Source organism: Oratosquilla oratoria, chromosome 41 (genome assembly GCF_046742065.1).
Source record: "Oratosquilla oratoria isolate Oo_2021 chromosome 41, ASM4674206v1, whole genome shotgun sequence".
NCBI lineage: Eukaryota > Metazoa > Arthropoda > Malacostraca > Stomatopoda > Squillidae > Oratosquilla > Oratosquilla oratoria.
In genome coordinates, this window is record NC_134817.1 from 12,583,984 (window position 1) to 12,610,137 (window position 26,154).

Below are 26,154 nucleotides of genomic sequence, written 5' to 3' on the forward strand. Positions count from 1 at the left end.
CCAAACTTGGTTTGTCTTCCGTATTTTGGGCCTTCGAGCGGAGAACTCGATTCTCCTCTTTAAGGCACTTTACAGCATCCTCCAAGGCTTCAATTCTACTAAGTAGAGATTGTACCTCATCGGCGCTGAACACTTTAACACAACCACTCGCCATATCTTTGCGAGTTATCTTAATGTCTATTTTTACATCTCAGAGGGCCCAGTGACGTCATCGGCCAAAAACGTGACGCCCCTTGGATCGTCGCTCCTCATTTACAATCGAGTCAACAAATGCGGGTCCTCCACTACTCAACACGTCCTCAAGAGGTGTGTTCCACTGCCAAAAGACACTATATAAAAAAGTGGATTTTTATATTCATATCTCACCCCAGAGTTATGTGCGAAGCGAAATGAAATTTTACCACTTCTTAGTAGTTTCTCAATTTGTGATTTCTATGAACATTTAGAAGCTCTCTGAAAGGATAGCTGGGGGATTTTCTTTAATGATAATAATAATAATGATAATAATAATAATGTGTGTATACATTGTGACGAATGTGGATAAGAGGTAAAGGGAATACGGGCTGAGGGAAATACTTTTATTCCTGACTAGTTTCGCCAGAGTGGCTTCTTCGGAGGAATATAGTTTGAAGTCAAGGTGGCCAATATATATGGCATAAAAAGGAACGTGGCAAAGTGTCTGCCGTGACAAACCGACACTGTCGCAGAATCGCAGGTCACTCCTTAGCACATGCCTTACCCATCAACAAAACCACACAGAAGGATCACCTAATCTCTCCTGTTTTTTTTTTTTTATCTCTCGTTACAATCTCTCTTCCTCTCCTTTCTTTCTTCCATAATTGGCAAGGTATTAGGCTATAACTCCCTATCTTCTCTTCTTTCTCTCGGGATTGGCAAAATATTAAGCTATATCACTCCCTATCTTCTTCTTTCCATTCATTCAGGATTGGCATGTAGTGAGCACTGAAACAATTGGTTGTTTAAAAAAAAAAAAATCTTCTGTTCTTATATCACTCCCCCTCTTCTTTTCTTTCTTTCAGCCTTGGCAAGAAATTAAGATACCACCACTCCTCGTCCTTGATCCACTTTCCTCGAGTTATGAACCGGACGCAGCAAGAGAACCTCATAAGATCCATCACCAAGAGGAAAGGTTCCCGGATCGATAGTTTCGACAGACACATGTACTACTTCAACGTGACCAGGTCTGGGGTACAATCGCGGTCAGAAGGGCAGAAGTTTTTTTTTTTTTTCAACAATCTATTACGTCAATGGCTCATCGTCTTAGCACAACCCACTACGCGTTTATAATCTATTCATGTTAATAGTCCATACTAGGTCGTCTCTCAAGTCTTCTTTCATATAACTGTCGTTCTGTTTACCGTCAGGTATGACCTGGATCGACCCATCTGGTTTAATATCATCAGGAATCCTGTCTCCCGATACATCTCCCACTTCTACTACACCCGGAACCCCATCATATGGAAAACATTGAGGTAAACAAAAACAACAGATCATAAGAATGGAGGAGACTGCAAAAGACCCTAATGCATCCACTAAGCAGTTTCATGTTCCTTACCACCTGTCATCCTTATCCATAAAGTTATCTCATCTTCTCTTAAATCAATCGATCGATTCAACACTCACTACATTTGAGAGCCTTCCTAGTAGGATTAATTCTTGTGCTTTGGCTGGCGAAAGAAGTTTGGTGCCCTGTCTGGTTCACTTTTGACTGTGGTTCAGAGAAATCGTATGGGAGCCTCGCTTGTAGTCGCTGGAACTCTGTATAGGTTCGATCAAGTCACGCAAACCGCTTCTACGCCGATGTTAAACCTCTTAATTTGTTGTTAACCTGTACAACCGGGTTGGGGTGGTAACGAACATAAGGGGAGAGATTAAGAGAGAAAGTGAGAGTAAGAAAAAAAGAGAGAGAACGAGAGAGAACGAGATAGAGAAAGAAAGGTAAAACGAGCGAGTGATGTAAACCAATTCATTTATAACTAACATCTGCACGACCTTGGGACAACATATGATTATGCTCTCGACTTAATTCACACATTCCTCCTCCTGGTATGTTTTAACTTTCAATTGAAAGGCTCATAACATGTAACATATTGAATTAAAAAAGTTTTGTAAAAATCGTGCACTAGATCTAGTGATGATAATTTAATGTAGATATACTGTAAAGTGTAGATAGGACAGGCAAGTCTGCGACGAGCTCGGCTTGTGTTTTAGCTGACCGAAAACAATAATAATTACGGTGTTTGCAAACCTATTCTCATAACGTAGCTATAAAGCAATATATATTAGCAACCCATCATATCCACTACACCTGAACCACCCAAAGAAGATTCCTTTGATTTTCTGGACTTCTCCACCAGAAGGAGTCGGGACAGGAGGCACCACACAAGTGAACAAACTGGTTTGGCATTATTCAGAATTAGAGTTCTTTTATGCAGAGTTGTATCAATTCCCCAGAATGGCCACAAAATGGCATCATGTCCGGAGTTGTCGTAACTCTAAAGGGACTCTGTATAAATAGATCGTTGGTGCATCCGAATGCACAACAGCCCAGCATATTCAGTGAACAAACACAATTGGTTCGAAGAAGAATAAACAACAAGAACAAATAGTATGTGCGGGAGAAAATTATTTGCCCACAAAATGGCTGGCTCTCTGGGTCATTTATCGTATCATGCCGCAACTCTCTGTAGTACAAAGGGACTCTTACCAGAATATAGATAAGGTGGACATTGAACATTTCAGTTATCTGAGAAAAATGTCTCACCCTCCGAAGTCGTGGTTCGAGAAGGACATCAACACGTGTTTGCTGGAGGATGATCCTGAGTGTTCCTTATCCCCTGGGAAAATGAGGGAAATGATGATCACCTTCTTCTGTGGACAACACCCTGCGTGCATGTGAGTACATACACACACCTAAGTATTTGCCTGACTGTATTTATCTAAGTTATCATTCCTTATCCTCAAGTTCATATACGGTTTCAATTTGGTTTATATCCTTAATATCTAATGATCATATTTAGATTTTGATTCATGCATTGTTCCAGACTTGGGCTATATCATCCTCTAAGCTATCTCAAGTGTTTCTGCATCTGCACGAGACTCTTTTATTTCTTTATACCCCATTACTACAAATCCTGACCTGCTGTTTTAAGAACATAAGAATGAAGGAGACTGCAAGAGACTATAAGGCCTATACTTGGCAGTTCCATGTCCATTACCACCTGTCATCCCCATACATAAAGTTGTCTAACCTTTTCTTAAAATACTCAATAGTTTCAGCGATCACTACGTGGTTACTAAGTCTATTCTATTAATTGACCAATCTATTAATAAACCAGTTTTTGTCTATTTCATTCTTAAATCTAAATTTGCCCATTTTAAATCCATTACTGCGAGTCCTGTCCTATTGTCTTAATATGATGACCTTGTTTATATCACAAATGTTAAAGCCTTTGATCCACTTGAACACCTCCATAAAATCACCCCCGCACTCAGCGTTTTTCCATAGAGTGTAAGTTAAGGTGCCTAAGCCTGTCCTCGTAAGGTAAATATCTGAGCCCATGTATCATTTTGGTCATTCTTATCTGTACTGATTCTAATCAATTGATATACATTCAATATGACGGAGAACAAAAACGTACCGCATAGTCAAGGATAGGTCTAATGCCAGATAGAGTTTGATAATTACCTCCGCAGTTTTATTCGTAACCCTACTGGCAGTAAAACATAATGGTCTGTTAACTTTATTCCAAGCGTTAATGCATCGTATCCTGGATTTAGGGTCAGGACTCACTGTAACCTTACATATTGTACCATTAATCATGGAAAACTACACCACAACACACATACGAACAAACATACGTCCACGTCCTAAGGCGGCTAACCATCACATGATCAGTGCGTGATAATGACTAAGTAGCCAGAAACACATCACCAACGCACACATACACCACATTCCCAAATAAAACCGAACACAAATTAAACCACAAGAAATAAAAACATAATGGAACTAAACCCTTTATAATATAACCTATGTTTGAACTTTCCATTTGTAAGAACAATAAGGTTAAGATTGTAAAACTGTTAACTTCTCTCACCAGATACTGGCCTCAGCATTTAAATAATATATTAACCAAGACCGGACCGGGCAGTAGCCGTTAGTAGGTGAACGTAGATCGAGAAAGATCTACGTCGTGTATCTAAAGTGCCAAACATAGGTGAGAAAAGGCACATGCTAGTTTTATTGCCGTACTAGGTCACCTGCTAATACACTCAATAGTACTTCCAAGTCTCTCTCGCACTCAGTTTTCTCTAAAAAGCTGTTTTCTGGGTTGTGTAAATCTTCGTTCAACACACTGCATTTTGAGATATTGAATTCCATTTGCCATTTCACCGACAATGTGGACAATTTGATTAGATCTTCCTGCAGAGTCTCGGCTCCTTCTCTTGACGTAATTAGGCATCCTATTTTAGTATCGTCCACAAACTTTCTATGATCACTATAAATCCCATTACACAAGCCGTATAAATACATAATGAACAATAAGAGACCCAAGACCAAGTCCTGGGGAACTCCACTAGTAACAGTCCCTATTTGGATTTTACACCGTTTATGGTGACTCGCTGTTTTCTGTCACTGATCCAAGCTCTAATCCATTCAAACACTTTTCTTCCTATGCCATGGGCTTTGACTTTATTTAGTAGTCTCTGGTGGTGCACCTTGTCGAACGTTTTGCCAAAGTCAAGGTAAATAACATCATAACTATCATTGTTATCAAACACCTTGTAGACATTAGTGTAAAAAGATAGAAGATTAGTTACACACGACTTACCCTTGGAAAACCCGTAGTTGCATATAGCCGATTTATCTCACTTTTTAAAAACAGGAACTACATTTGCCTGCCCCCCAAGCAATAGGTACAAAACCAGTGTCTACCGATTAAATATTTCCGTTAACTGGCAGCAGATTTCAAATTTACACTCTCGGACTTTTTTTGTCTGGATCCGGAGGTTTTGTAGCTTTAAGTCTATCAATCTATTTGGCTACTTCTACCGCACTAATGCTGATGTTAGTCTACTTAGTTCATCCCCACTGAAAATCGGTTCCCAGTCAGGTACCAAACCTAATTTTTCTTTTAAAAAGATCGTGAGAAAATATTTGTTAAAAGCCTCGCTCATTTTCCCCTCCGAATCTAACATATCTGTGTCGTTTTTAATTGGGCCCATCCTTTCCTTATTTTTTGTTCTGTAGAGATGAAAGAAGCCCTTTGGGTTGGATGTCGCTTCTCTAGCAACCTTAATTTCGTAGTTACGTTTCGTTGTGCGCATGTTTTTTTTTTTTTTTTTTTTTTTTTTTTTTTTTTTTTTTTTTTTTTTTCTTTTTTTTTTTAGTATTGTCATATCTATATATTTGGAGTTAAAGTGTGTTTCCCCTTTTTTATTCTGCCGTAAATTTCTCTTTTTATTCCGATCTCATTTTTCAGCCTATCTGTCATCCATTTGGAAGTATTAGTATTCTTCCGTATCGCCTTGAGGAGAATAAATTTATTTTGTTCATTTAAAATCAAAGCACTTAGGTTACTGTACATTTCATCCACATCACTGACCGTGCTGTTGACCTCGCGCTTGTGAGCGACCTGACTCAAGGTGGGCATACTACCCTCCGTGACCCCGACCGCTGACCGCGCTAATGACGTCCGGGTTGACCGTGTATCTTACCCTGCCATAGTCCTTTGGGCTGGTCTCGTAAGTGACCAGTTGTCCTAAATACTTTCTCATCAAAATTAACTCTCCTGAATTCCGGTATTAGAACGTTATTCATATTATTGAACTCTTCCCATGTGATACTAGGTCTTATTTCTTCATGATCGTCAAACCTGGGATTATCTCCTACTCTTACGTGTCTCATTAGATCCTCATTATTAGTTAAAAGTAAGTCCAAAGCATTCTTTCCCCTCGTAGGATCAGTAATCATTTGTTTTAGGAAATCATCTTGTACCACATCCAAGAAAAATTGCACTTCCTGATCTCCTACTCAAATTTCTCAATGTTTCTATAATCAAAATACCCCATAATGACCTAGTCCGCATCACCCTTGTTACAGCCCTTAATCTATTTGAATATCTCTATTAAGACCACCATGCATTCTTGACCCTTTCCCTGGTGAAACGCAATTGGAGGTTCCAAGTCAGTGTTCTTTGTTCCTTCAGGGAGATCGGCAACGTCGGAGCTCTCCAGCGTGCCAAGCGACACGTCGAGAACTACTACAGCGTCGTCGGGATCATGGAGGAGTTTGAACTCAGCTTCAAGGTCCTCGAGGGATATGTGCCCAGGTTCTTCAAGGGTGCTGCCGAAGTCTTCAGGAGAAACGGTAAGCGTTGCCTCCGGGGACAAAACCTCTCAAAGTCGTTATTTCTATTTTAGTTTATTTATGTAGGCCCACCTACTTCTGTCATTGTTATTATTATTATTATCATCATTATTATTATAATTATTATTATTACGGTCATTATTATTCTATCTGATTTTGAGTAGTATTACTTTTACCTTGAGAGCGAAAGGGGAAGGGTGTTGTCAGAGCATGAAAGGCAATCTTCAAAAACTTATCAAGACAACCCTCAAAAAAGTTGCAATACAATATAATGTTACTATCTAAGGGACACTAAAATGAGGTAGATGGTGTTTAATGAAAAAAGTAAATAGAAATGGTAAACAGGGGGATCCTTCGAATTTCTTTAGTCTCTCCTAAAGAAAATAGTGAATGAGCCCATTTTCTATGAAGTGCCTTTTCTTTTAATTTTTTATCGTTTCCTGTTTGTGCTGGAACGACTAAAAATAAGTTGTATATAGAATGAATGCCACAAAAAATTTAATCAGTTACATTATGATAATACCATTCTTTCTAAATAATAACAATTTACTAATCAAACAAAATCAATTAGATAATCATTCATCAATCAATTAATTAATTAATTAGATAGATGATGTTTGTTGGTTGGTTGTTAGGGACTGTAGTATACCATCACTTTTATTCTTTAGTCGTGTAAATCAACCCATTCTCTTTGTCGTCACCAGATACCGAGATGCATTACAACAAAGGAAACGTCAAATACAATATCACCGAAGAGACAAAGGAACGACTTCGCCAAATGTTGGCTCTCGACATTGAGTTTTACGAGTTTGTCAAACAGCGTTTACGGCTTCAAGCACAAAACCTCGATTTAGTATAAATATGTCAACGAATTTCCACTCACTATATCTAAATAAAAAATCTATCCTAAGGGATATGTACTTGTTTGAATTTCTTCGTGCAGTAGATTTGTTTTTATCATTATTACGGTCTTTAGAGTTTGGGGTATTCATCAGTCAGTTACTATATCCTATGTTGGACTGCTTATAACAGCCAGGCCTTAATTAACTACACCGATGCAAAGAATTATTACTATCATTATTTATTTATTATCTTATTTACATACTGATATGAAAAACGTACTGGAATTAATTGTGCATAATACATAATGACATTTCACAATTATTCTATTTACGGAGTTAGTATAATTCGATCACTTTCCCGAATCTGGAACCACTACAGTAATAGTCTCTTATGGTATGCTGTCGAAACTCATCACGGCGCGAAGATTTTCAAAACATCGTGGCGTCGTCCGAAATGAGAATTAATTTTTTATTTGATAAATTTATTACGCCTAATGGCGGCAAGCAATTTACAAACTGAAGTAGTTACAGAGAGATGAATGTCGCGCAGGACATAGTGGAATCTAAATGAATCAATAATCACCAAGATATGGAAATCTCATGAATGAATCCAAATTATTCTGTAAGAGATATTTGGAGATAAACATACATAGTACACATGTCATACATATATGATGTATAGTATACATTCACATACATAACACATATACAATACAATATTGTAATTATATAATGCTTATGTAATTATAAGAGTTCTTAATTACATAAAAATACGCTGCACCACCAAGATACAATACTAGAGTGATATATGCATTGGAAATTTGCATAGTTAGTAAAATACTACGCTCAGTGGCAGTAAACACAATATAAACTTATGGAGTTACAGAAAAAACGTGTTGCGCGGGACATAGCAGAATTCAAATAGATTAACAACCACCAAAATGCGGAAATCTCATGAGTAGCACATCTAAATTTTCATTCTGTAAGAGATATTTACAAACATAAATTAGATCTTGTCCCTGTGGTAGTAAGTCTTTCACTGTGGGACATGCGACGCGAGACAATAATATTCGAGTGTGTTGGCGTTGGCGAGGTGACACAGCTTGCAGATGGAGTAGTGAGGCACATCCTCAGTCTGGGAGACCTGCCACACTGGTCGGTGACCCAGCCGGAGTCTAGCACTCACTATATTGTGTCTACGGACCAGTAGTCCGTGTCGACGATATTTGTGTGAGGTGTCAATGAAGTTATCATAGTGCTGTATGGAGACACTGTGAGCTCGCTCGGTGTTTCTACGATTCACTGTTAGGGTATGTATGGCTGAACACAGGATAGTTTTATAATAACCTAAGGAGGGCGGGGTACGTATCACTCGTAATGCGAGAGCACACGCAGCCTTTGCGAGACTGTCCACAGTATCGTTACCCGCGATGCCTATATGAGATGGCACCCATAAAAAGGACACAACCAATGTATTATCATGGGCATAGGCCAATCGACACAATATATCTCGCACTATATGGTCATCAGCAGGTCTTGGAGAGGAAAGGGCGTGAAGGGCAGACTTAGAGTCGCAGATGATTACCCCATTTAAACGTCTCTCAGTAAGGAGGGTAACAGCATCTAACAGTCCATTTAGTTCACAGTAGGTGGAACTTGATGTGTCGGGCAAGCGACGGCTAATCCTCCCATCTCCCCCTGGTGGCTCCAGAGTAGGGGAGAACACAGCACACGCAGCACTCCCGTCCGCCTGCATTGAGCCGTCAACGTAGAGATGGTGTGCCGTGGGAACTGAGGCAGAAACACAGGCGATGGTCTCTAGGGCCAACTGTTTCTGGAGAAGGGGATGGGTCGTTTTAGACGTGGGAGTAAAGGAGACGAGAGGGAGAGGTTCTCGCCAGGGTGGCAATTTAGGTACAACCTCAGCAGCCGGAACATCAATGGCTAATCTCTGGAAGTCAGCACACACGGTACGGATAAGGTTACGTCCACCGGGGCGAAGGTGAGGCCGAGGCATATCAAGGTTGAGTGCCGCCAGGATGACGTTGGAGTAGTGAGGAGCCAGATGGGGAGAACGTAGACACTTGATGCTAAAGTAAGTGACATTAGCGTATATCCTGTCAACAAGTGGGGTCAAATTAAGCTCAGTCAGCATGTTGACTATTCTGGTGGAGGCAGGACAGCCCAGGATAAATCGCATGACTCTGTTTTGAAACTTATCAAGGGGTTGCAGTGCTGTCTTAGGGAGCTGACAGAGCGCAGGAGAAAGGTAGTCAATTACTGATCGTAGGAACAATATGTAGATGGTCCTAGCGACAGGGATAGAAACTCCTTTCACGTTGTTGGCAAGCCACTTGACAGGGATGAATCGTCGCTCCAATCTATCCAGCAGGTCTTTAACGATTGGATGGATACGTTGCCGTGCGGGTATGGTTGGGGTGACACGCACGGGGGCACCTAGGTAAGTGTACTGTGTGCAGTGTGGTACAACATTCCCTCCCACGGTGAAGACCGGCAATGTTCGAGGGTTGCGTGTAGAGAATATCCTACTCTTGTCGGGTGAAATTATGAGGCCACAAGCAGCTGATGAAGCATAGAATGAGTGAAGGAGGACCTGAAGATTCTGGGGTGAGTCGGAGTGGATGCAAATGTCATCAGCATAACACGTGATTGTAGTGCCAGGGATGTCAGGTAGTAGAGAAAGAAGGCGGTGAACTAGGACATTGAAGAGAAAAGGACTAAGAACGCCACCTTGTGAAGTACATAAGTCAAAATTTCTGGAGGTACTGCACGCGCCCTTAAAAAGGACTTGAGCAGTTCTGTTGCTAAGGTAGCTTCTTATCCATCTCAACAAGTTACCCTTGATACCAAAAGTCACGAGCTGATCAAGTATGATGTCCCTGTTTGCAATATCAAAGGAACCCTTGAGATCGATGAATGCGACAACGCTGGTGGGTGAGAGGTGTGTGTAGAGGTCGAGAAGGCAGTGGTGTGTCCCTCGCTGTGGCAGGAAACCATACAGTCGCGGTGAAAGCTTGGACTGGAGACGAAACATCAGACGGTTGAGGAATATTCTTTCAAGCACCTTGCTGAAGCACAAGGTTAGGGAGATGGGACGAAATTTATCAGTGCCGGGTTTAGGTATGGGCACTATAATACTGGAGGTCCAGGCGCTGGGTACGTAACCCCTCTGAAAACACATATTAAAAAATTGTAAGAGTGTGTTATCTGGGACCTTGTGGAGAAGACGTACGACAGAGTATGTGATCCCATCTTCACCGGGAGCTGTCGCCGTACCTCGAGTGAGGGCACGCTGAAGTTCTTGTGGTGTGATGGATACGTCATACTCTTTATCTAACTGCAACAGAGCATCTACCAAACGGAGAGTACGAAGGTTCGCCTGGGAAGAAAGGGCATCTTGAACAGGTGTTGGGAGGTTATCAAGGCTTGATTGTGTAGACCAGGTGTCAATTAGTGCCTGGGCATATTCCATCGGACTATGATGGAGTGCAGTGCGGGGTCGTTTCTTTACAATTTTGTTGATTTTGTGCCACATAGTTTCTACGCTGGTAAGATGATTGATGCTGTCAGTAAGGGTATGATTGTAGACCTATCAATTCGTCACGTGACGTCTGATATTGTTGAAGATGGGCAGGAGATGGTTGTCTTTGGAAGGTAAGGCCATGTTCCATCGCCTTCCTCTCTGCCTGAAGTACACGGTCATTAAGCGACCCTGTGCGAGGCCGAGGACTACGGGTGAGATGAGGTCTGGTGACATATCGGGTGTAAAAGTTGTGGGTTAATTTCACCAGTGAGGAATATAACTCATCAGGGGAATGAATGTTGAAAGTAGGAAGCATAGTGGTTATGTAGGAGATGTACGTCGGACAGTATTTGGGAGGTATCCGGATGCAGGTGCGGGCATAAGAGGAGGAGGGTGTAGCAGGTACTGTGTAGTGGAGGCCAAGGGCAATGTGGTCAGAGAGGAGCACGGGGATGGAGAAGCACTCGACACGTGATGCTACAACTCCTGATGTGAATATGTAGTCCAGAGTACCTCCACGGGAGTGTGTGGCACCACCAGTACCCCAGCGCGTGAGTCTGTATCGTCGTACGTAATCCAAAAGTCGAGGTCCATTCCGGTTAGGGGTTGGAGAAGTATCACCCAGGTCAGGATGGCGGGCATTAAAGTCCCCCATGTAGATAACACCACGCAGCGTAGGTAAGGGCAGGGCAGCCAAGTTTATTCTTCCCGGGGCTGAGTAGACATTACACAAACGTAACTTGTCATGTCCTATTGCTACCTCCAACAGTTGATACGCCATGTTTGCATCGATCGAGGTACGGAGAAGCTGGCGTGGTATCGAGGAATGCACATATGTTATGAGCCCGTTTCTGACTGGGTGGACATAAGAGACGTATCCAGAGTGTAGGAGCCTGTCTCTTGCCAAGCAAAGGTCCCACAAAGGCTTCCTGAATAAAGATGGCAGTAGGGTTGTTCTTATAAATATATCCCTTTAGAGCTGCAAGTCTCATGTAGTCCCTTATACCGCAGCAATTCCAGGAAATTACACGAAACTCCATATAACTATTGAAGGTTCCCTTTGACTTTGCGAGAGCTGTGGGTGGAGGTGGCGGTAGGGCGTAGACTAGCGTGTTGTACTCCATTTGATGGGGGGGGGGGAACGAGGTATCTAGGTGGGAAGAGAGAGCATTAGATTTAGCAACAAGAGTAGTGAGTATTGTATCTGTGGAGTCTTGTTTGGTGGCGAGATCGATTATACGTGTTTCAAATGTATCATACCGTTCTTCTAGGGATTTGCAGCGAGACATGAGGGTAGCGACAGCCTTACGTAGTTCAAGGATCTGGTCTGACTCCGACGTAGCAGACGAAACAGGGACAATAGGTATATTTGGTGTGGAGATGGACGGTGCCAGACATTTACTCCTTGCTTGTTACATCGAGGGCACTTCCAGTGGATGTTGGTAAGTGCAGGCTGGCTGGCTGGGTGTGAGGTATCGACGGCCAAGGTAGAGTCAGGAGGTGGTGGTGGGGAGCGGTGAAGGCAGGTGCGGAAGTCGTGGGTATCAGGACACCATGCACACTTCTCTGTTGCATGGCAATAGCGAGATATATGACTGACCTGCCAACATCGGTAACACGTAGGTGTGTCGTTCTTAATTTTGATTATTTTACAGTCAGGAAGGCAGGGGAGAAAACTGGTTGGTAAACTTCCAGATCCTCTTATGTCTTGACTTCTTGGAATTTACCCCTTAGGCTTACATCAAGGAGGATGCCTAGTCCCATCCTCCGCCCAATTTTAGTCACCTTTTACGACCCGAGTGCGAAAACTGGGTGGCAGTATTCTTTCCTTCCCTGCCACAGGGTTCGGCGAAAATGGAGATATATATTCAGAGAACTGGTACAGAACAGTATTTAGAGTCGGGAGACAGCATAACGGAGGGACAGTCGCAGTATAGTAAAGTAGCATCATTTCTCAATGTGTAGATATTTCCTTCATTACAGACAAAACGATGTGTGGCTCTGGTCCTTAGGGGATCACCATATAGACTCTAAAGTATCGGCTGCATACTACTGAGGAGGTTTTTATCATGCGCTAACATGCAGCCAATGCCCCAGAGGAAAATGGCAACAGGCGACAGCTCCCGTCCTAGTTCTAGTGCAGGGGTTCTTAACCCTTTTTCTCCAATTCCCCACTTTTTAGTGAGCCAATTCTCCATTTCCCACCACAGCATCGGTCTTTGACAAATTCGATTTTAACCCATGCAGTGTTTAGTACGTGATTATACGCTTTGCTTTTTTGTGCCATTTTACGGCCCTTAATTTTTGTTTGCATATATTGGAATTTTTACTAACAGTTATCACATGGAAATAAAATACATAAATACATAAATCTTGAAGCACTATCGCTTATTTGTGGGTGGAAACAAATTCACGAAATGTGACAACAAGAAGACACCAGAAACAAACAAAAAGAAACAAAAACACATCGATTAGAAAAAAAAAATAGTGGTTCTTCTGTCCGACCGGTCATTCCCCACTTGGCAACTCCGCCATTCACTACCAGTGGGGAATTCTCCACAGGTGAACCACTGTTCTAGTGTGACACTAAATAGAACATTTATTGTGGTGACAATTTATCTTGAAGCCTTCATCCGTCCTCATGGCAGATACAAAATGTTTAACGTTACAGAGCTTTGGAAAAAGTGCTGCTTTGATGCATTTTTCGTAGGTAATAAGTAAGACTATAACTGCAAGATTCACACCCTATGCTTGTGCGTTGTTATCTGGACGTAGGCTTGTTCATTATCTATGAAAAATGTGTAAAGTAGCCTAATGGTGTTAGCAAAATTTTGTTAGCGGTAATGAAGTTGTGGCTGCTATAGTGCTTTACTTGCCTTTGTTCGGCAATTGTTATTTTCAGACATATTTCTGAAAGTGCCAGCGGCCGTAGATATAACCCCATGTACGGCCATATTGTTCGTTTTGAAAATCCAAAATGAGTAAACACGACGTATATTTTGAATCTCTAAATAGTACCTTTGAAAGATTGAAAGGGGTAAGTTTGTGAAAACTATGCTCTAAGACTAACAAATTGTTATGGTATCCTAGAAATACCTAATTCTGTAAACGAAAAAAGAGATGAAACGATTTGGGCGCCAATTACCACTAATTAATCATTCTTGTCCTGTTTGGCAACTCAGCCCGAACCTACTTCCAAAACCGCCCTCAAACAACATTTCAATTATTATTTCAACTCTTTGGTCGTACAGTACTCTTTAGTTTGGTGTTGAAGTCTGTGGTGAATTGACGCTTGTGTCCCACATTACCTGTAGTTAAGATGGCATACCTGTTTCAACAGTGAATATATTAGCACTGGAATGGAAAATGGCATGGCGCTGGTGAGTACCTGCCTCTTGTTCTTTCTCATTTCTGACGACGCCTCGTTTGCCCGCGATGTTTTGGCAATCTTTGCGCCGTGATTAGTTTTGACAGCATATCATAAGAGATCATTACTGTGGTTCCAGAGTCAGGAAAGTGACCGGATTATACTAGCTCCATAAATAGGATTAATTGTGAAATGTCATTATGTATTATGCACAATTAATTCCAGTACGTATTTGCATATTAAAAGTATGTAAATACACAAAACAAACAATCGTCTGTATCGGTGTAATTTAGGCCCGGCCGATATAAACAGTCATAGGCCATAGTAATTGACTGATGAATACTTCAAACTCTAAAGACACTAATAATGATTAAAAAAAAAAAAATCTACTGCACGAAGAAATTCAAACAAGTACATATCCCTTAGGATATATTTTTATTTAAATATAATGAATGGAAGTTCGTTGACATATCTATACTAAGTCGAGTTTTTGTGCTTGAAGCCACAAACGCTGTTTGACAAACTCGTAAAACTCAATGTCGAGAGCCAACATTTGGCGAAGTCGTTGTTTTGTCTCTTCGGTGATATTGTATTTGACGTTTCCTTTGTTGTAATGTATCTCGGATTCTGGTGACGACAAAGAGAATGGGTTGACTTACACGACTGAAGAATAGAAGCGCTGGTAAACTACAGTCCCTAACAACCAACATTTATCTAATTAAATAATTGATTGATGAATATTTATCTAATTGATTGTTTATTTGTTTAGTAATTTGTTATTATTTAGAAAGAATGCTATCATTATTATATAACAGATTAAAATGTTTTGGGCATTCATTCTATATGCGTTACTTTTAGTCGTTTATAATTATTCCAGCACAAATAAAGAACGAAAATCAAAGTAAAAGAAAGGGTACGTTATAGAAAATGGGTTCATTCACCAAGGAATTCGAAGGATCACCCTATTTACCATTTCTATTTACTTTTTTTCTGGTCCAAATGTTATTGGAATTCTATATAAATCTAAATGCTTTCACTAAACATCTACCTCATTTTTGTCTCTTAGATGATATAATTATATTGTATTGCAACTTTTTTGAGGGTCGTCTTGATAAGTTTTTGAAGATTGCCTTTCAAGCTGTCAACACCCTTCCCCGTTCGATCTCTTGCCACAGATAATATTACTCAAAATAAGATAGAATAATAATTACCGTAATAATTATAGTTATTATTATGATAATGATAATAATAACAATAAGAATGATAGAAGTAGGTGGCCCTACATAGATAAACTAAAATAGAAATAACGAGTTTGAGAGGTTGAGCCCCGGGAGGGAACTCTTACTGTTTTTTCTGAGGGCTTCGACAGCACCCTTGAAGAACCTAGGCACGTAGGCCTCGAGGACCTTGAAACTGAGTTCGAACTCCTCCAAGATCCCGACGACGCTGAAGTAGTTTTCGACGTGTCGCTTGGCACGCTGGAGAGCTCCGACGTTGCCGATCTCCCTGAAGGAACAAAGAACACTGACTTGGAAATTCCAATGGCGTTTCACCAGGGAAAGTGTCAAGAATGCGTGGTGGTCTAATATAGGTATTCAAATGGGTCAAGGGCTGTAACAAGGGTGATGCGGACTAGGTCATTATGGGGGATTTTAATTATAGAAGCATTGAGAAATTTGAGTAGGAGATCAGGAAGTGTTATTTTTCTTGGATGTGGTACAAAATAATTTCCCAAAACAAATGATTACTGATCCTACGAGGGGAGAGAATGCTTTGGACTTACTTTTAACTAATAATGAGGATCTAATGAGAAACGTAAGAGTGGGAGGTAGTCCAAGGTTTGACGATCATGAAGAAATAAGACCTAGTATCATATGGGAAGAATCTCAATAGTACGAATAACGTTCTAGTACCGGATTTCAGGAGAACTAATATTGATAAGATGAGAAAGTATTTAGGACAATTGGTCACTTACGAGACCAACCCAAAGGACTATGACAAGGTAAGATACACGGTCAACCCGGACGTCATTAGCGCGGTCAGCGGTCGGGTCACAGAGGGTAATGTGCCCACCTTGGGTCAGATCACTCAAGCGCGAGGTCAACAGCACGGTCAGTGATGTGGATGAATTGCACAGTAACCTAAGATCTTTGATTTTGAACGAACAAAATAAATCTATTCCCCCCCAAGGCGATACGGAAGAATACTAATACTCCCAAATGGATGACAGATAGGCTGAAAATGAGATCGGAATAAAAAGAGGACTTTACGCCAGAATAAAAAATTGGGAAACACACCTTAACTCCAAATATATCGATATGTCAAGACTGGTTAAAAAGAACATGCGCACAGCAAAAGGTAACTACGAAATAAAGTTGCCAGAGAAGCGAGATCCAACCCAAAGGGCTTCTTTCATCTCTACAAAAAATAATAAATAAATGAATAGAGTAAAAAGATAAGGAAAGGATGCGCCCAGTTAAAAACGACGAAGCTGTGTTAGATTCGGAGGGAAAATGTGCGAGGCGTTTAACAAATATTTTCTCACGGTGTTTACAAAAGAAAAGTTAGATCTGATACCTGCCAGGGAACCGATTTTCAGTGGGGGTGAAGGAAGTCGACTATTTAACATCAACGTTAGTGCGGTAGAAGTGGTCAAACAGATCGATAGACTTAAAGCTACAAAATCCCCGGGGGCAGACAAAAATAATGATAATAATAATAATAATAATGATAATAATTCAAGAGTACCTAGACTGTAAATTTGAAATCTATGGCCAGTTAACGAAAATATTTAATCGGTAGACACTGGTTTTGTGCCCATTGCTTGGGGCAAGCAAACGTTGTTCCTGTTTTTAAAAAGGGAGATAAATCGGCTATATGCAACGATGGGCCAATCAGTTTGACATCAGTTATAGGTAAAATGCTTAAATCAATGATAGTTAATAGATTTAGAGATTGCATCGAGAGACATAATTTGATTCGTAACTCACAGCATGTGTTTTCCAAGGGTAAGTCGTGTGCGACTAATCTTCTATCTTTTTACACTAATGTTTATAAGGCGTCAGATAACAATGATAGTTACGATGTTATTTACCTTGACTTTAGCAAAGCGTTCGACAAGGTGCCCCACCAGAGACTGCTAAATAAAATCAAAGCCTATGGCATAGCAAGAAAAGTGTTTGAATAGATTAGAGCTTGGATCAGTGACAGAAAACAGTGGGTCACCATAAACGGTGTAAAATCTAAATGCGGACTGTTGCTAGTGGAATTCGCCAGGGCTTGGTCTTGGGTCTCTTATTGGTCATTATGTATATAAACGAATTGTGCAATGGGATTAATAGTGACCATAGCAAGTTTGCTGACGACACTAAAACAGGATGCCTAATTACGTCAAGAGAAGACGCTGAGACTCTGCAGGAAGATCTTAACAAATTGTTCACATGATCGGTGAAATGGCAAATGGACCTCAAAATCTAAATGCAGTGTGTTAAATGTAGATATTCACAACGCAGAAAGCAGGTATAGTTTAGAAAACAGCTTTTTAGAGAAAACTTAGTGCGAGAGAGACTTGGGAGTACTAGTGAGTGTATCAGTAGGTGACCTAGTACGGCAATAAAACTCGCCTGTGCCTTTTCTCACCTATATTTGGCACTTGAGATACACGACGTGAATCCTTCTCGATCTACGTTCACCTACTAACAGCTACACCCCGGTCCGGTCTTGGCTACCATACTATTTAAATGCTGAGGAGAGGAGTTAACAGCTTTACAATTTTAGCCTTATTGTTCTTACAAATGGAAGGTTTAAACATAGGTTTTATTATAAAAGGTTTAGTTTCATTATGTTTTTAATTCTTGCGTTTTAACTTGTGTTCGGTTTTATTTGGGGATGTGATGTATGTGTGCGTTGGATATGTGTTTCTGGCTACTTGGTCGTCATCACGCACTGATCGTGTGATGGTTGGTCGGGTTAGGGCGTGGACGTATATTTGTTCGTATGTTTGTTGTGATGTAGTTTTCCATGGCTAATGTTATATGTAAGGCTGCAGTGAGTCCTGACCCTAAATCCAGGAAACAGTGCATTAGCGCTAGGAATAGAGTTAACAGATCATTATGTTTCATTGCTAGGAAGGTTGCGAATAAAAGTGCTGAGGTAATTATCAAACTCTATCTGTCATTAAACCTATATTAGACCTATACTTGATTATGCGGTACATTTTTGGTCTCCGTCATATTGAATGTATGTCACTTGATTAGAATCAGTAGAGAGGAGAACGACTAAGATAATACAGGGACTCAGAAATTTATCTTACGAGGCCAGGCTTAGGCACCTTAACTTACACTCTCTGGAAAGACGCCGACTGCGGGGTGATTTAATAGAGGTGTTCAAGTGGATCAAAGTCTTTAACAGTGGTGACGCATACAGGGTCATCCTATTAAGACAACAGGATAGGACTCGCAGTGATGGATTTGAATTGGACAAATTTAGATTTAAGAAGGAAATAGGCAAGAACTTGTTAACTAATCGATTGGCCAATGAATTGAATAGACTTAGTGACTACGTAGTGTCACGTATGCAATGTTCACGTGTTTTCTTTCTTTCTCGTGGTCACCCCCCCCACCCCCCACCCCCTTATCGGTCAGCTGTGTCCACAAATTGACACCCAGGGTCAACATGGTCAGATCAGCGGCGATCTTTTGTTAATGCCCTTGCCCTCAGGTCAAGTAGCCGTGAACGTTAGCATCGGGGCGCAGATTTGCCAAGTTGTAAGTTTTTGGTTATGTTTCTTTTTAGTTTCTGTAATTTTTATTTTACGTAATGTAACCAGATTTACAACTGGGTTTTGTGTATCTCTGTTACCATTTGTCAGTACGCTACACTGTACTCGAATTGTATTAAAATTGTATTCGTATGGTAACATTTTCAACCGCCGGTAGACTGGTTGGATATATGTTTCGCACATGTCGAGTTGCCGGTTGATTATTTTATTGTCCTTTTTACTTTTTGTTAGTATCAAGGTTTTTACTGTTAAGCGCATGATATTCTTGTGTGTGTAATTTAAGGTTATGTAAGTGGTTAGACTACTTTGCTATTATTCAAAGTGGGATAGGAAAAACTTCCTTTTTGTTGTACCCTTCGGCCTTTTTGGTTCCAGTGACCCATCAGGTAAATTAGTGAGCCCTTTAAAAGAGAGGCGTCAAGCCTCTCGCATGCTTCTTCCCAAAGTTCGTTCTCGTCGTGGGTGACCTTTTTAATCTGTTCCCTCCTTTTTGTTTTTCTCATTACGTCCTGTGTATGGTGTGAGGTTTTGTTAGGATTGTGGGTTCAACCCTTTGGGGTTTGTTTTTTGAATTGGCGTGTCTTACGGGCTTTTGTTATTTCTATTCTTGTGGGTGACCCTTTTAATCTGTTTCATTCACATTTTTCCCCATTACGTCCGTGTATTGTTGCGGTTTTTTTTTTTTTTTTTTTTTTTTTTTTTTTTTTTTTTTAAAGGTTTGTAGGTCACCTTTTGCGTTTTTAAGTGTTGGTATTTTAGATTCCTCTGCGTGATCTTTGTTTTCTCCCACCGAGTTTTTACACAACAGTGTTTTTATTTTATCTTATTCTATTTTATTTTTCTTATTTATTTATTTTATTTTTATTCTATCTCACGTGATTTTTTTGTCTTCTGATTTTTAAGTTTTATTAGAATTAAATACTTCAACTATGATCAAATTTTCTGTTACAAATGGGTTTTGTTATGTAAAAAGTTTAAAACGAAACTCTTTCCCGAACCTGAAAACAAATAAACTAAATCAAATTGAAATATTTTCCCCTTCTCCAAATTGTTACAGTAGTTTGCACTGAAACTATCGGTTATTTTATGAATTTTTTTGACAACTTTATGGATGGGGATGACTGGTGGTAATAGATATTAATCTGTCTAGTATAGGCCTTATGGTCGCTTGCAGTCTCCTTCGTTCTTATGTTCTTAAGACAGTAGGGCCAGATTTGTAGTGATGGGTTATAAAGAAATAAAAGTCTCGTGCAGACGCATAAACACTTGGGATAGCTTAGATGATGATATAACCCAAGCTGAAGCAATGCATGAATCAAAATCTAAATATGATAATTGGATATTAAGGAATCTCATTAAAGATATTGACAGACTGGAAAAAGTACAACGGCGAGCCACAAAACTGATTCCAAATATCAAAAATAAATCATACGAAAATCGACTAAAACATATGAATCTGTTTTCCCTAAAAAAGCGTAGACTCAGAGGTGACTTGATACAGGTCTTTAAAATTCTAAAGGGAATTGACATCAAAAGTGACAAAATTTTCACATTGAATGAGAATCAGACAAGAAACAATGGTCTCAAACTGTCCGGAAATAGATTAAATTTGGAAGTGGGTAGAAACAACTTCGCCAACCGTGTAGTTAATGAATGGAATAAACTTCCTGCACAGGTAGTGCAATGTAGTTCAGTTCGAAGCTTTAAGAATCATTTAGATAAACACCTAAGCAAGATGCTGTAATGATTATAATTTATTTTATATTATTTGTTTTTGTTTTGTTATCATTTGTCTGTTTGATTCTCATTTATTATTAGTTATATGTCAATTTATTATTTACTATTTACCTGTTTGTTTATTATTTAACTATATCTATGCATTTATTTATGTATTTTATTTGTTATTTACATTATTATAGTTTTTATTTATTAATTTATTATTATTATGATTTTTTTCGCATCCGACCTAGATATGGACCAAAAGGTCTCCTGTCGGCATGCTCCGCCTTTGTAATAAACCAAGTTGAAACCGTATATGAACTTGAGGATAGGTATGGTAACTTAGGTAAATACAATCAAGTAAATACTTGAATGCATGTACTCACAGGCACGCAGGGTGCTGTCCACAGAAGTAGGTAATCGTCATTTCCCTCATTTTCCCAGGAACTAAGTAACACTCAGGATCATCCTCCAGCAAACACGTATTGAGGTCCTTCTCGAACCACGACTTCGGAGGGTTAGAAAAATTTCTCCGCGTTCTGAAATGTTAATTGTCCAACTTGTGTCACTGGTGCATTACGATGCGCCTATAGGCTGTTACTAACAGAATCTCTTACTACAGATATTGGTTGATATCACATCACGGTAGAGACAGTTGTCCGATGGTGATACTATAAGAAAAACTGTAAAGTTTACCTTACTTGATTTCGAGATAGCCGTCCGCGATGAAATAAATAATTCACGATCAATACATTAATGTTCTGTACAGAGTATGCCAATGAAATTATATATAAATACGTTTCATTACACAAAGGCCATCCTTAAATGTGATATAATCTTTGCAATATACGGTTTGATTACAATAGACGTACAATAATGATTTTACCAAGATTACAAATTTTATGACGAAAAAGACGCTCGTTTTTAGATAACTATACTCGCAAACGTTGTCCTACACACGCAGCGTGAAAATGACGGTCGATATTATGGCGTCTGAGCGTTGCGCGTCATCCTGTTAATTTGGCGCGCAACGCTGCGTGTGTAGGACAACGTTTGCGAGTATTGTTATTGAAATTAGCAGGATGACGCGGAACGCTCAGGCGCCATAATGACGAGCGTCATTTTAACGCTGCGTGTGTAGGACAACGTTTGCGAGTATAGTTATCTAAAAACGAGCGTCTTTTTCGACGGTCGTCATAAATGACGCACGTGTGTGGGCTCTCTTATTGTAAATAAAATTTGTAATCTTGGTAAAATCATTATTGTACGTCTATTGTAATCAAACCGTATATTGCAAAGATTATATCACATTTAAGGATGACCTTTGTGTAATGAAACGTATTTATACGCGTGCAGGGGACACTTCAGCAGTGGCGTGTTCCCACAACACAGAGAGTTACGACAACTCCGGACACGATGCCTTTTTGTGGCCATTCTGGGGAGTTGTCACAACTCTGCATAAAAGAACTCTTATTCTAAATAATGTGAAACCAGTTTGTTCGGTTGTGTGGTGTCTCCCGTCCTAACTCCTTCTGGTGGAGAAGTGATTAAAAAAATCAAAGGAATCTTCTTTGGGTGGTTCAGGTGTATTGAATATGATGGATTGCTAGTGTATATTGCTTTATAGCTATGATATGAGAATAGGTTTGTAAATGATTATTGTTTTCGGTCAGTTAAAACACACGCCAAGCTCGTCGCAGACTTGCATGTCCAATCTACACTAAATTATCATTACTAGACCTTGTGCATGGTTTTTACAAAAAAAATTAATTCAATATGTTACACGTCATAATGAGCGTTGCAATTGAAAGTTAATGAACATATCATGTAAGAAGAAGAAATGTGTGAATTAAACTGACAACGTAATCATATGTTGGCCAAAGGTCCTGCAGACGTCAGATATAAATGAAGTAGTTTGAATCTCTCGCTTGTTTTTTTTTTTTTTTTTTTTTTTTTTTTTGTCTCATTCTCTCTCTCTCTCTCTCTTTTCTCATTTTCTCCCTCTCTCTTCCCCTCTATCTCTCTTAATCTCTCCCCTCATGTTCGCTACCACCCCTAACCCGATTTTACAGGTTAAAAACAAATTAAGAGATTTCACATCGGCGTAGAAGCGGTTTGTGTGACTTGATCGAGCCCATACAGAGCTACAGCGACTACAAGCGAGGCTCCCACACGATTTCTCTGAACCACAGTCAAGAGCGAACCTGACTGCCCACCAAACTTATTTCGCCAGCCGAAGCACAAGAAGTTAATCACACTAAGAAGGCGCTGAAGTGTAGTGAGCGCTGAAACTATCGATCGTTTCAAGAGAAGATGAGATAACCTTATGGATAGGGATGAGAGGTGGTAAGGGACATGGAACTGCTTAGTGGAGGCCTTAGGGGTCTCTCTTTTTTTTTTTTTTTTTTTTTTTTTTTTTACCTCAATTTTTTCCATAGGATGGGGTCCCGAGTGTAGTAGAAGTGGGAGATGTATCGGGAGACAGGATCCCTGATTATGTTAAACCAGATGGGTCGATCCAGGCCGTACCTGGCGGTGAGTAGGACGACAATTATATGATAGAAGACTTGAGAGACGACCTAATATGGACTGTGAATGTGAATGGAGTATAGACGCGTAATGGGTTGTACTAAATGTTATGGTACTCGTCAAATGGCATAATGGATGGTTGAACAATGTAAGGAGTTATTTCTCAAGACAATGGTCCATTGACGTCATCGTTTGCTATGATAATAATAATAATAATAGTAATAATAATAATAATGATAATAGTAATGATAATAATAATGATAATAATAATGATGATAATAATGATGATAATGATAATACTAATGTAATAATAATAATAATGATAATAATAGTAATAATAGTAATAATAATGATAATGATGATAATGATGATAATGATGATAGTAATGATACTAGTAATGATGATGATGATGATGATGATGACGATGATGATTATGACGATGATGACGATGATGATGATGACGATGATGACGATAACGACGACGCTGACGACGACGATGATGATGACGATGATGATGTGATGATGATAAAGATGACGATGATGATAATGATGATAATGATAATAATGATAATCATAATGATAATAATAATGATGATAATAATAATAGTAATAATAATAATAATAATACAACTTCCGGACTTCTGACCGCGATTGTACCGTACATCGCCACACCTGGTCACGTTGAAGTAGTACAAGTGCCTCTCGAAGCTGGCGGTCCGGGAACCTTTCCTCTTAGTGATGGATCTTATGAAGTGCTTTTGCTCCGTCCTGTTTATATCTCGAGGGAAGGGGATCGATATCGAGAAGTGATGGTATCCTAGTTCCTTGCCAAGGCTGAAAGAAAGAAAAGAAGGACGGGAAGTAGTATAAGAACAGAAGAATCTTCTCTTAAAACAACCAATTGTTTCAGTGTTCACGACATGCCGATCCTGAATGAATGGAAAGGAGTAGGTAGGGAATGATATAGCCCGAGGCTTTGCCAATCCTGGATGAAAGAAAAGAGGAGAGAAAGTACAACGAAAGATTAAGAAAAAAATAAAAAGGACAGGAGAGAGTAGGGGATCCTTCTGTCTGGTTTTGTCGGTGTGTCACGGGAAGATGAATTGGTTTGTTTGTCGTCACCCTAACACTCATGCTGGTCACGCAGTCGCTCAGTTGTGGGTTCGAGTCCCGCACTCCTCTCCGATTTCCAGCAGTGACTGTTACCCACCCCCACAGACCAGTGATATAATAGGGCAAAGGTAACGGCTTCGGCCGCAGCTACTCAGCGCCTCCTGGTGTATGCTGCTCACCTTCCATCTGTACACTCTAACTTGCCTCAGCGTGACAAAAAAAAGACTAACTGATGCACACACACACACACACACACACACACACACACACACACACACACACACACACACACACACACACACACACACACACACACACACACGCTCTCTCTCTCTCTCTCTCTCTCTCTCTCTCTCTCTCTCTCTCTCTCTCTCTCTCCCTCTCTCTCTCCCTCTCTCTCTCTCTCTCCGTGGCGCAGTGGGCCATGGTGTGAACCATGCATTACACCAGTGTAGGTTTGGGTCCTGACCACACACACACACACACACACACACACACACACACACACACACACACACACACACACAATATATATAACAAAACTTGAAAGAATACAAAGAGCAATTACAAAATTAGCACCAACACTCTCAGAACTATCATATGAAGAGAGACTAACAAAACTTGAACTACAGACATTGGAGCAAAGAAGAGAGAGAGGAGACTTGATAACTATTTATAGAATCGTGAAAGGCATAGAAACTATTGATAGAGAGGATCTAATAAAATGGGATAGTAGAAATACAAGAGGACACGGAAAGAAAATCAAGAAAGACAGTTATAGAAGAGACCTGAAAAAGAATAGCTTTCCCCACAGAGTAATGGACATCTGGATCAAGTTGGACTAAAAAGTGGTGTGTGCAAAAACAATTCATGAATTTAAAAACAGTTTAGATAAAATGGGATATGAAGACGGGACAACACGAGCATAGCTCCCCTTCCCGTAAAATACAACTAAGTAAGTACATGAAAGAAAGTAATTTTGTAAGACAGCAGATTATTGAACTGCTTTGTAACTGAAGACATGAGGAGCCAATTAAAGTGGAAGGAGAGAAAATCCCCAGCTATCCTTTCAGAGAGTTTGCAAAATGTTCATAGAGATCACAAACTGAGAAACTACCAAGAAATGGTAAAATATAATTTCACTTCGCAGATTACTCTGGGGTGTGCGATGAATCTAAAAATCTACTTTTTTATATAGTGTCTTCTGGCAGTGGAGCAATCACCTGCCGAGGACGCGACGTGTAGTGGAAGACCCGCATTTGTTGACTCGATTGTAAATGAGCAGCGACGATCCAGAGGGCGTCACGTTGTTAGCCGATGACGTCACTGGGCCCTCTAAGGAGATGTAAAAATAAGCATTAAAATAACACACAAAGAGGAAGAGAGTGGAAGGAAGGTGGGGTCAAGAAGTGCATACTTTCGGGAGTGATGGATGTTCATGTTCATGTTCATTCGAGAATATTGGTTAAGTAGGTCCAAAGTATGTTCTGGGACACTTGTACGTGAACATATAGTATACTATATAAACAAATACATACAAAGATGGGTATAATGAACGAAGGATTTTTTTTATCAAATTACAGATGTAATCCATTTTACTCCACCAGCTTTCCTTTTATGATCTTGTCCCTAAACTCTTCTCAATAAAGTATATTTATAAACTATATAATTATATATAATATATATATATATATATACATATATACATATATATACATACACACACACACACACACACACATATATATATATTTATATATACAGTATATATATATATATATATATATATATATATATATATATATGTGTGTGTGTGTGTGTGTGTGTGTGTGTGTGTGTGTGTGTGTGTGTGTGTGTGTGTGTGTGTGT

At 39.8% G+C, this 26,154-nt stretch overlaps 2 protein-coding genes across 2 annotated transcripts in view; one reads left to right on the forward strand and one right to left on the reverse strand.

The window, feature by feature from the left end:
• LOC143021272 (uncharacterized) overlaps positions 1–26,154 on the reverse strand; it is a 136,471-nt gene that overhangs the window by 69,552 nt on the left and 40,765 nt on the right. The gene's annotated exons all lie outside the window — the stretch shown is intronic.
• Positions 2,693–7,250, forward strand: LOC143021291 (uronyl 2-sulfotransferase homolog pip-like). The gene is made up of 3 exons (XM_076178699.1): positions 2,693–2,916; positions 6,231–6,391; positions 7,096–7,250. Exons 1-3 carry the CDS (start codon positions 2,693–2,695, stop codon positions 7,248–7,250), a joined length of 540 nt encoding a protein of 179 aa, XP_076034814.1.

What these genes read in the sequence shown, in the direction of transcription:
- LOC143021291 (XM_076178699.1), top strand. Translation starts at nt 2,693, where the DNA reads ATGCCGCAACTCTCTGTAGTACAAAGGGACTCTTACCAGAATATAGAT. An exon ending in GGACAACACCCTGCGTGCAT is followed by an intron (nt 2,917 to 6,230) that starts GTGAGTACATAC and finishes TTGTTCCTTCAG; the next exon opens with GGAGATCGGCAACGTCGGAG. An exon ending in CGAAGTCTTCAGGAGAAACG is followed by an intron (nt 6,392 to 7,095) that starts GTAAGCGTTGCC and finishes TGTCGTCACCAG; the next exon opens with ATACCGAGATGCATTACAAC.